The sequence below is a fragment of the Spermophilus citellus genome, assembly GCF_964194105.1.
Source record: "Spermophilus citellus genome assembly, chromosome: 3".
NCBI lineage: Eukaryota > Metazoa > Chordata > Mammalia > Rodentia > Sciuridae > Spermophilus > Spermophilus citellus.
This window is the reverse complement of record NC_138184.1, coordinates 136784693-136797629: the sequence shown is the minus strand read 5'-3', so window position 1 is coordinate 136797629 and position 12937 is coordinate 136784693. Positions and strand designations below refer to the sequence as shown.

General features: G+C 32.0%; 1 protein-coding gene across 1 annotated transcript in view; it reads left to right on the top strand.

Annotated features, from left to right (window-relative positions):
• SEPTIN7 (septin 7) overlaps positions 1–12937 on the top strand; it is a 104033-nt gene that overhangs the window by 78003 nt on the left and 13093 nt on the right. Inside the window, 3 exon segments of the mRNA XM_081287063.1 lie at positions 3–99; positions 1544–1595; positions 5391–5516. Coding sequence (XP_081143189.1) covers positions 3–99; positions 1544–1595; positions 5391–5516 — 275 coding nt within the window.

Genomic DNA, 12937 nt, shown 5'->3' with positions numbered 1-12937 from the left:
AGGACCGTTTACCTCTTGCTGTGGTAGGTAGTAATACTATCATTGAAGTTAATGGCAAAAGGGTCAGAGGAAGGCAGTATCCTTGGGGTGTGGCTGAAGGTAAGGTTTTCTTCAGTGAATGACTTGTAAGATCTCATAAATGCAATAAAACTTTGTATTTATAATTAGTATAATATGCATACTACATTGAAACAATCCAGATTTTCAACGATAGTTCTGATTTTATTTTCCTTTAGTCTTGTTTTCTTCAGAAGTACATTATGTTTTTCAAACTTTCTATATTTTCAAACCTTTAATACATACAGGGAAGTATGTGTTAAATTCTAACATTGTAGTAATACTTTAGAAGTCAGTTGTCAATGCCCCACCCCATTTTTTTTCTCATCATTAGGTCAATTTCTGTTTTCTTGTTTGAAAACATTCTTATAATTCAGGACCTCTATACTCAGGGCCAAAAGATTGCTTCCAAGAGTTCTGCTGAACCCTCTGAAATAGAATAATTTGGAGAGAAAACCCATCACATTTATTTTAGTCTCAGATGGGTCGTGGATCCTCAAGAATCATTGTAAATATTTATAAACTCAGTTCTCAAAGCAGAAATCACTTTTTTTTTTGCCATCACATCTTTACAAATTATTATAAGAGATCCTTTTTACTACTTTTATAAAAGCTTTTAAATGCCAATAAAATGTTATAGCAGCAAACCTTAGAATATCTCTTAGCAATACAAGTGTGTCCTCAAATTTATGTTTCTTATATTGGTTTGATTTAATACTTTCTGTGAATTTTAGTATATCATTCCAGATTATTGTCTATTCTAGATATCCCACCAGTGACCCTGTCCTTTGTTCCTAGCTATCTGTCGGACCCAGTGAACCTCTAGTTGCTGGCCTGAGACTTTAGAACTTATGCTTATGTACCCCTTAGAAGTCTACACTGGAGAAAATGTATCTCTGGTTTGCTGCCTCTCCCCTACCTCCAAGTGGTGTTCTTAATACACACACACACACACACACACACACACACACACGCGCGCGCGCGCGCGCGTGCATATTTATTTGTTTATAAATATGTATGTATACATTTATTTATTATTATTTTTAAAATAAAATAAAGAGTCTTAAGTTCTTGGCTCATCTTTTTATTCTGTTTACCTATGAAGAAAGTGTTTATGAAGTGACTCTCCCCTCATCCAGACTACTAATTTTTAAAAATATATTTCATTTCAGAATAAATATATCTTTACCAATGAGAAAAAACATATTTTTTCCTTTCAAATTTTTAGAATTGTATGTTTCCACGTAGCTCATTTATTAGGTTTACTTATCTATCACTGAGGATTCAACTATAGTAAAGTAATATTATAATGCAATTATTTGTCATTCCACTGAGTGCTATATTAGAGTTTTACCTTAATGAAAAATTGATCTAACCAGTTCTTCATATTCTTTCATTGTTTTTACCCCCATATTCCTGTGAGATTTCCTTTGGAAAGACTTGGTTTAGTGGAAATAATATATGTGGTCTATTTTTTTTCTTATAGTTGAAAATGGTGAACATTGTGATTTTACAATTCTAAGAAATATGTTGATAAGGTAAGTACAAACAGTGATGAAAATAGCATAAGTGTTTTGTTTCCTTAAATAAAGTTAGAGTTGTACAGATTTACTTTTTACCTCTATAAATGTGGCTAATTTAAATTGGTATTTTCATCTTAGCAATGAATTAAGTACTTGATGTGGACACCTTGGATTCTTTCTCTATGGTTTGTTTTAGCAAAAATACAAAATAAGTTGCATGACTAGGGATACAAAAGAAAATCAGTCTATCAACATGCATTATGTTGAGGTTTAGAACTGAAAGTAAGGATAAAGAGTGGAATAGACAGGAAAACTTTAAAAGCTAGACTTTGTATGTTAAAAGGTGCAGAGTTCAGTAGCTGGTGGGATGGAACAGTTTTTGTACTGTAACACTGAACAAAACCAGTCTTCCTATCTGGTGAAAAAACAGCCCTAACTTGTGCATTTCATACCTGTTGAAAGAAAAGGAAAGCCTCGGATATTGAGGTCATTTTGATTAAAGGCCCAGGGACTTGAGTTAGAAAAGCAGCAGCAGCAGGGTTGGGAACATAGCTCAGGGTTGGAGTGCTGGCCTAGCATGTATGATGCACAGAGTTCAATCCCTTGATCGCACCCCACCCTCCTCAAAAACAAAAAACAAACAAACAAACAAACAAAAAAACAGCAATAGAGAGAAGAAAATGTTAATAGTGCTAGAGACATTAGCAAGAAAATGGAACAGAATGAGCTACAGTGTTGTTGAGACACATGGTTTCCTCTCTCTACCTAATCCCTCTTTCCAGTGCTCCTCCCTTTCATCTTACTTTTCCAGGCTCTCACATCATATTCTCTTCAACCACCAGTTATAATTAAATAGAAATAAAGACTTCCCACTTTCCCAATGTACAGGAATCTTTTAAGCTATTTAGAGACAGTAATATACACATGGGTGATAATTGGAAATCATGGAATAACAAAAAGCCCACTCTTACAAATGAAGAGGAAATTTTAAGAAAGTGTGATTACTATCTCAAGAAATACATAAGGAAAAATAGTAAACTAGAGAAATTTTGAAGTCAAAGAAACTGTCATATAATTGGTATTTTTTTAAAGGAGAACATAATCAGATGTTTCTGATAGAAAGTAGATTATAAGATTGATTAAACCCTTGGGGTTGCCAGGCCTCACATTGTGAGAGGGTATCCTCAGGGTTTTGAGAACACAACACTTCAGGTTCTGTTACAAGCTGTTCTCTTTCCCTTCCATTCTTAAGGTGTGACTTTGAAAGAGGTAATAATGCAATCTCTCGTGGCAGTCTGTGTGTAGGAATTGTTTAATAAATATTAATTGCCATTGTATTTCCTCTGGTTTTAAAATATGCTGTGGTGCTTGACACAGTGGTACTCTATAAATTTTTTGTGTACTTTGAAAATATATAATCAACCATTATCTATATTCCTTTACCAAGGGAAGGCTAATTTTACTGAGCCAGAAGCTACTTAGTTTTGTTTTGTCTAGGGCCTTCCAAAAAGCAAATGCTCTACTACTGAGCTAGACCTTTCAGTCCAGAAGCTACTTTGAATGTTTACAGACTGGCAGCTGGTGAGGAGAACTCTCTAGTATAAAAGTATTATAGAGCAAATTGACCATGTCTATAGGAACATTTAATCAACAAAGCAGCAAGACAGTATGCGTGTATGAAAATATGAAAAAAATCTTGAGATTATATGCTACCATAGAAAAGTGTGTATTTTGTAGCTCATGTCTTCAAAATAAAAATACTTAGTGAATATTTAACAGATACTTGAGAAATAACAATACTAATATTGCCGATGTCTATAAATCTTAAGTATTTGAAATCTTGCAGACCAAAGATAGGAATAGTGATTGCTTCTAAGAAAGATTCAACCTCAAAGAATTGTCATTTTGTTAATTAAGAGAACTGGTTGCTGCAGGCAAATCAAGGAAAACGAGAAAGAAGAAAATGCTGCAAATATTTTGAGGGTATAGGAATGGGATGGTACAGAAATAACAGAAGGAAAAAAAAGAGAGAACACTTTGAGATCAGTAATGGGAAATGGAAAAAACATTCCTGAAACTAGGGAGAACTATATAGCTAATTATCAAATTATTTTAAAAATGGAGAATGGACTGAGACTTAAAAGGATAAAGTAAAGCATGATTAAATAGAAATAAAGGATTTTATATCTGGCAAAAGTTAAGAGCTATAGATGTAGTTCACTGATAGAACACCTGCCTAGCACATGAAAGGCCCTAAATTTAATCCCCAGTATTGTCCCCCACCCAATAAAGTCAGAATTATGCAATCATATAAAAGATTTACTGCAAAGGAAAATCTTTCATTACCTAAAATGTTAGATGACACTAACAAAAATAGGTTAACAAAAAGTTTACCTTGTTCTTATTTTATACATCTTGTATTTCACTATACTTTTCTTCAGGTGCTTTGAAGATTTTTCATTAATAGAGTGACATGTGATGTATAATAATTAAAATTATAAAATATTATTTTTATGTTGGCACAATTTTTTTTATTCTCTTATAGAAGCTAGTGATAGTAATTTATTCCCAAAATCAACATTAGTTATATTTTAGCTTCATTCTTTAGTTGTCAGTTGTTTTGAAGCTACTATATATCTATAGTCAGGGTACAAAAAAAATAACATGTTTCTGGCAAAATGGATTTCATAGTAGAAGAGGTAAGATAGTATCACCTATGACATGTATGGTCCCAAAAAGGATTGGAGTGCCTTTACTTCTAGGCTGGGAAGAAAGTAGAACTCTTCTAAGGATCAGTAACAAATTAGCAATCAGTTTCACCTACCAGATATGCTAGGAATTAAGAGCTCTCTGACTTGATTGTAGAGCAGATCTTTAAATGTAACTGTGTGGCTCAAGAGAGTATGAATTATCAAGGGACAGAGTATTACAGGAGATTAGTAAACTATCAAAGAACTATGGAAATGTTAGAAAGAAGGAGATGAATCAGTAGTTAAATGTTACATTCTAAGAGTACTTTGCAAAACTGGGTGGTAAAGTAATCATACATATTTTCTGGATATAAAGAAGTTCATATAGCATATCTTTAGGTTTGTCTTCCAGAAGGGAAATGTGATAAGTGGTAAGGATGGAAGATGGCAGATGCAAGAAATTAAAAAATAATGGGTGATGAGAAAAGAGAAGATTGGATAATAGAGTACTATGATATCTCGTGAGAACACTGTTGGTAAATGATATCCATAGAGCAGCTTCAGAGTATCTTCAATGAACTCTAAAGAATGATGAAATTGTTTCATATAAATTGTATAGTTTATCTTCTATGTATTGATTTTATGTCTGAAACAAATATGGAAGAAAAAATTATTTAACCAAATCATCATTGGAGAGTTTGAAAAAACAGAAATGTACTCTAAATTGATTCCCCTGTTTGAAACCAACTTGAAATGTCCCTGTGTATTAATCTGGTAATAGTTGCTTAAAGAAAAGCAATCTCGTTTAGATTTTATGAGCTAATCTCCTTTCCCTTCTCTAGTAAAATTAAATATGTACCATCAGGGTCAATACTCTTATAGACAGTTCATCCTTCAGAAATTGCTTTAAGGGATTTGTGGCTCTTAAAATCTCATTTGGAATCTAAATTTCTGTTGCTTAAGTTGGTGTATTTTACCTTGGTCTGCTTTGAGTATGAATAAAGACAGATAAAAAAATATCTTCATTAAGAATAATCTTTTGCTTTATTTAAGTATGAAATTTTTGTTTGGGTAAAACTTGCATTAGTAAAAGCAAACTCTTGCTATTTGTTTATGACAGAACACACATGCAGGACTTGAAAGATGTTACTAATAATGTACACTATGAGAACTACAGAAGCAGAAAACTGGCAGCTGTGACTTACAATGGAGTTGATAACAATAAGAATAAAGGGCAGCTTACAAAGTAAGTGTATATACTTTTTCCTCCACAAAAGGTATTACATAGTAAATAATTATACTGTTTTATTTTCATCAAATTCCTTCTTATTACTCATCAGAAAATTTGGATAATGTTCCCTGTGAACAACAGCAGAAAATTGTGTTGTTAAGCTTTGTTTTAGTAGTTTTATATACTGGTTTTTAATTGTTGGAGGAATTTTTTTTATTATATTGCTCCTTAAAGAATCATGCATTCTCTTATGGTCATTTGCCATCATCTTATTAATCCATACACCACACATTTAATAGAATTCCAGTTAGAAATTAAACATCTTTTAGCAAATAAGTTTTTTGGGGAAAGAAAATAGTTATCTTTAAGATCTCTTAAATTCATTTTACTTATTTTTTAAGGTAAAGATTCTTTTTTTTTTTTTTTTGCCATTACTTCATATTTATTATGGCATTCAAAATGTAATGTCCTCTCCAAGTATGGTGGCATACACCTATAATCTCAGCAGCTCGGGAGGCTGAGGCAAAAGCAGTGCAAGTTCAAAGGCAGCCTCAGACACTTAGCAAGGCCCTAAGCACCTTAGCAAGACTCTAAAAAACATATCTTTAAATAAAAAAAGGCTGAGATGTCTCAGTGGGTAAGTGCCCCTGAGTTTAATCAAAAAAAAAAAAAAAAAAAAAAAGAAAGAAAGAAAGAAAGAAGTAAAGAAAAAAAAATTAATGTCCTCAGAGAAGTGTGTGCCTCTGTGGGAACTGGAATCAGGTATTGGCGCCCACCTGTGGCTTCAGTTATGCACAAGCAGTGACTCTTCCTATATTCTCTTTAAGGAGAGTAAACAACTTCTGCTAAAAGGAAAAGCTTTAAACACAGCATTTTGAAAGAAAGAACCAAGTTTATTTGGACAGGACCAAACAAAAATATTCTGATGAATATAGTCTTATTACCTTCTGTATTCATATTCTATTGTGTATTCCAAGAAGTAAATTAGCTAGCATTTGGATTTCTTCTCTTGTTAGTGAGAATAGTATGACTACCAAGCATGTAGCTTTGCCTTACTAGTTGCATATTGCAAACTGTGATGGGTTTTATGATGGAGGTGTGGGGAGATGTATGAGAAAGTAGGATTTTTGATAACCATGTCTATACCCTACACTTCCTTTATTTGGATTGTTGAAGACCAAAACTATAATGAAAACTATTTTAAATGATGTACATTGCAGCTAGATATTATCTTATCATTTGGAGAGAATCCTGAGGAATCATATATGTAAATAATGAGAAAAGTTCTTAAAAAAAGCAATAGTGTTGTTTTTGTAGCTGTCAATATTCCTTACAATGGAATAGAAAAATGTCACTTTCATATTTAAAAATATAAAATCCTATTTGAGATAAGGTTTAGTTTTTTTATCCTTCACAAAATATATGTGAACAATTTTAACACAAAATAAAAGAATTTATAATAGTGAATATTCATAAAATTTTAATCTACTTTAAATGTATTTTCTTTAATTTGGGGACTTTTAACTATTTAAAAGAAAAGCATACACAAAGCTACTGATGATTTTATATAATGTTTAAAGAAAAATGTACTACCAATGTATTTTTCATTAAAGGTATATACTTCATGTTAATTTTTTAAAATTAAATAATTGTTTATATCCTAAACATGAGAAATTACTTTTTCCACATTTCAAATTTAAGATTTTTAAAATAGTACAATTGGAGTAGTCCTCCTATTAGTTATAGGTAAGGTAATTCAGAGAAAAATAGTAAATCTTAAGCTTTGATTTAAAAATTTTTTTAATGTATACAAAATTCTATTCTTTGGGCTTAACTTGATGAGTTCAGTTATAACCCAGGAAGAAAGCTTAAAAAGTAGAAGTAGTATAAAAAAGAATACTATCAGAAATCTATGTCAAGATGACTCATGACAAAAGTTTGCCTGTGAAAAAAAAGAAAAGTTTGCATGCTAAAAAGCAAATTGCCCCAGAAGCTAGTAAGTAGAAAAAGAAATGTTTTTAGAGATCAAACCAATTACAGAATGACTATAATTGTAAAAGATGTTTGATACAATTTGATTAGAATTTATTACCTCATTGAGGTAATAAATATTAAATTTTTATACTAATTTTAAGGAAGTCATTGAGACATATTAAATCTGAAAGAAGTCACTTAAAAGTTCATCCATTAGTTATATCATATGTTATCTTGAAAGTTTTAGCAATTTCAAAAAGCATAGTAGCTAAATTTAAAAAAAAAACAATATCAGCAGTTTATAATGCCTTTATTACAGCTAGGTACATATCCATGAATAACTAAAAATAAAGACTAATGTTTAAGTATATGAAGTATGAGTTTAGGCTTCTTATTGAAGTTCTTTTTGGATTGCTCTAATGGGACTCTCCCTCCATAGTGATGTGTCCTTTGACAACGATAGCAGGGAGAGGTTGAGGTTGCAATAATACAGTCTTGGAAGAAGCAGAATTGTTACAAAAAGAAAAAAGTTGCCAGTACTCCAACCATCTCATTTCGTATGAACTTAGAGCATCTGAACATGGTTCAAAACACTGTTTCTAACATCTAAAAACATGCTTTTCCCTTAATAGAAACGTTTTAATATTGGGAAACGCAGATGCTTTATGGATTTATTATTGAAGATATACATCAGTAAATAAGATGAAGGAGTAGGTTCTTCTTTAAAGTGAGAGAAGGGCTATCTGCAACTTGGGAAATTTCAGGCAGATCAGTTTAACTAAGAATTTGTATAGAAGTTGAGGATCTGGAAGTTGATTCTCTTAAAACTACTCATGCTTAAATAACTTAAAAGACTTCATATAGAGTCCCAATTTTAGAGATAATTCAACTAGACAATCTCTTTGGTCCCTTTAAAAAATGTTGGTGATAGTTCTTTTTAAATTTACTTTTTATGGAATCTAAATAGGGTTTAATGTAGGCAATTTGAGAAAGAAAGAAAATTGATGATAATGTCAATTATTCAATCTATTGATTGCTGAGGAACCTGTTTTTTTCATTACCCAGTAAACAACATTTCTTCGTGCATACTCACATTTATGTGTGTATACACACAAGAACACCTCTTCAAAATTTATAGTTAAACTAACCTTTATATGGCAATACACACTTCATAAAGTGCTAATCATATTTGGTTTATAAGCTAAATTGTTCAAAAAATGTTAGGCATTGGATAGTATTTATCTTATTTTTAATTTTCTGAGGCAATTTTTGGCAAACGGTATGCTTAACTGTGGAATAAAAATAAAAATATATTTGTTTTGCATATCTGAAAATTGGTCCTAAAATAATTGTTCTGGAAGGACTTAAAATCAAGAATGAGAATGTGTGGTTAAAATCTGAAAGGTAGCTGAAGTTGTCTAGTTAAATACTAGCTTGTCTCAAGGCTTTCTAGACACTCAAGAAAGGGTTACTATTCTTAACAACTGGCCAGGTATTACCTGTATCTGACAAATAAGTTATCAGTTTTTTAGTACTTCTTAAATCCTTTTTTTTTTTTTTTTTGGTGGTGGTGGTGGTGGTGTTGGTGCTGGGGATCATACTCAGGGCCTTGTACATGTGAGGCAAGCACTCTACCACCTGAGCTATATCCCCAGCCCCACTTCTTAAATCCTCAGGGAGAGTATATCTTGTGCATTTCTGTATGGGGGATGGTAGGTTGTTGGAAGCCACAGAAAGTGAGACCTCCCCCATCAAACACATTCAATAAGGGGTTGTAAAGGAAAGGGGAGAAGAGTTCCATATCCAGATTACAAATCTCCTTAAAGAAAGAAAATGATCCCCAATAAGGGGAGAGCTATCCTTTTTTGCTAATTTGTTTTTTAGAGTTTTATATGCTGCTTTCTTCCTTGATTTTTCTTGTACCTTTTACTTAAAATCACTGTTGATTGTCTCTGAACTCTTATCTATCATTAGCAGTATTTAAGATGGTTGATAACATGCTCCAGGTTTGGGGGCACATCCTGTTAGCTCTTTCCTGCTCGTCAGTTCATTTCTCTTTTCTATAGCCTTCTTCATCTCCGCTCTTAGGATAACTTTACAAGTAACTGAGTTCCTAAAAATACAGGTTTCAGAGTTGATCCTTAGAACTCTTTTCATGAAAAAGTTTTCAATTATAAAAGTTTCCCCCTAAAATTAAATTTATTCAGTTATATCCCTCACTCTTTGTTCAAATGTACTTTTATAAAAATAATAGTTGGGATTTTATGTTGTTTATGATTGGTTTTAATGCTCTCATTTGGCAAAATACTGACAAATATTGTTTCCCAAAATTTTTGAAAATTTGTTCGTCTTTGAAATCTGTTGAAATGAAATTCTTTTGGAAAAATTTACATGAAAACTATATGTCAGATATATAGTGACTAACTAACCATTGGAATGAAAGTATTAAATGTACTAGCTTAATGTATTCTTCAGGAAATACCACACATATAATTTGAATGAAATGTAGGTCATGAAATACAACCATGATAGAATTTTGCTGAGTCAACTTCATGTGGCCCTTGTTGTGATTCTGTTACTGTTCACCAAAGGGTGAATTATCTGGTGGTTTTAAAGAATTCTAACCAGGGCTGGGGTTATGGCTCAGCAGTAGAGTGCTCGCCTTGCATATGCAAGGCCCTAGGTTCGATCCTCAGCATCACATAAAAATAAATAAATAAATAAATTTAGATTTAAAAAAATCTTCACATGAAAATAATATTTTTTTAAAAAAAGAATTCTAACTCTGTTAAAGAGAACCCTGAAAGGAACTATATTATATCTTTGGGGATTTAGTTTGGTATTCAGGTTATGTGATAGCCTTTTTCTTTTCCTTTTATGAGACTTTTTCATTTCTTTGACTGGGTTGCTATTAATTTCTTTGACAAGATTGGGTTTGCAAAGCTTTTAGCATATTTGTGGGGTAGGGGAATTTCCCATTAAAAAGCAAACAGGCAATAATGTAACTTGGTTTTTCCAGCCATCCATTTTAGTTGGGGGGAAAAGAAATAATACTAAATGTGATAATAAAAAGTGATCCCTTTTCCTGCATTTTCTACATTGTAAGCACAATTTTGTATTATGGTTTTAAAAGAATCATTTTAATAAAGGTAACTGGAAGTGGAATACTGATTTATTTTAAAAATTAAAGAATTTAAAGATCCATTTTAGGTATGCATAAACATTTTTTTCATAATATTTGAATATCAGTTCATTTGGTCAGGGATCAAGCGTGATCAAGGATGAAGAAGTATCTCAAACATCATCTATTGCGGATTTTCTTTTGAAAGTACACATATTTAATAGTTTTGGAACTTTGGACAGGCTATCAGAAGATAATTGCATAAAATATATTTTCATAACGATTTGGAATGGTTATTGATAAGAGAATTGGGGGAATAAATTAACTCACTGTAACAAATTTTACCATAAGATTTTTAACTTAGGGCACATACCTTAATTATTTAATCCTCAAAGCTATACATTTGCCTTTATTTGTTGCTTTTAGTAGTGTTTAAACATGTTCAGTATTCATTTTTTATCTTTTAGGTAAGCATGTAAAGGATTATTTATCTTTTGAAAGATATAATCAGTTCTTGTTTACTATGCACAGATTCCTAATATTTAAAATTTGAATTCAAAAGCAGATTTCAAATGATGGTGGAATGAGATGAACATCATTACCCTAGGTTCATACATGACTGCACATGTGGTGCAACCCTACATTGTTTACAACCAGAGAAAGGAAAAGTTGTGATCCATTTATGTACAATGAATCAAAATGCATTCTATCATGTATAACTAATTAGAACAAATAAACAACAACAACAACAAAAAGCACATTTCAAAACATCATTGTTTCTCTGTAGTTTGCTATTTTTCCTCAAGAGTCATTTAAATAATAATTTAGGTGACAAGGTTTACTCTTTGAAAACTGGTAGATAGCCTTTAATGTGTATGGATTACTATAAATTCTTTATGTGAATTGCCTGATTCTTCCCAGAGATATGTAAAATTAGCATTAGGTTATTATAAGTATAAATATGTGTTTAACATTAAAATGATTATTCTCTCAAATCCTGATTTATTCAATATATTTACAATATTGAAATATTTGTTTTTGAATCATGGCTATATTGTTAAATAATATAAGTTGCTTAAGTATACATATTCAATTATTTAAGACTATCAACTCAATAATAGTTACTAGATTATTGTATAGAGTCTAAAGAAGAAATTTTGGGAGTGTTTGAGGAACTGAAGTTAGAAACCCTTTGAAAAGCTAACAAAAGCTTTGGGTCATCTCACCAGCAAAATGAACTTAAGCACACATCTATTTAGTATGCTTACTTCAGGGCAGTCACTAACACTCTGCGCAAAAGATCTGAGATCCCTGTGTTTTAAAAACCCCTGCCATTAGCTGGTGGTACACTCCTATATTCCCAGTGACGAGGAAGGCTGAGGCAGGAGGATTGTAAGTTGTGCAACTTAATGAGACCCTGTCTCAAAAAATTTTTAAAAAAAGAGTATTGGGATGTAGCTCAGTGATAGTGCCCCTGGGTTTAATCCCTAGCACCATAAAAAATTTTTTAAAAATTAAAACGCCTGCCATTAGTATAAGAAATATAAGAAAAGTTTGTTTGTTTTGGTGGTACTAAAAATTGAATCCAGTGGCACTCTACCACTGAGCTATAGTCCTAAACTTTATTTATTTATTTATTTTGAATTTCAATTTTTAAAAATTTTATTTCTTTATTCTAATTTATTTTATATGACAGCAGAATGCAATACAATCCGTATTAAGGGTATAGAGTACATTTTTTCACATTTCTGATTGTATACAAACTATATTCACACCATTTGTGTCTTCATACATGTACTTAGGGAAATGATGTCCATCTCATTCCACCATCTTTTTTATATCCCTTGCCACCTCCCTTCCCCTCTCTCCCTTTTGCCCTATCTAGAGTTCCTCTAATCTTCACATGCTTCCCCTCCCAACCCCACTATGAATCAGCCTCCTTATATCAGAGAAAACATTTGGCATTTGGTTTTTAGAATTGGCTAGCTTTACTTAGCATTATATTCTCCAGCTCCATCCATTTACCTGCAAATGTCATGATTTCATTCTCTTTTATTGATGAGTAATATTCCATTGTCTATAAATACCACATTTTCTTTATTCATTCATCTACTGATGGGCATCTAGGTTGGTTCCACAGTTTAGCTGTTGTGAATTATGCTGCAATAAACATTGATGTGGCCGTAGTATGCTGTTTTTAAGTCCTTTGGGTATAGAATAAGGAGTGGGATAGTTGGGTCAAATGGTGGTTCCGTTCCAAATTTTCCAAGAAATCTCCATACTTCTTTCCATATTGGTTGCACCATTTTGCAGACCCAGCAGCAGTGTATGATTGTGCCTT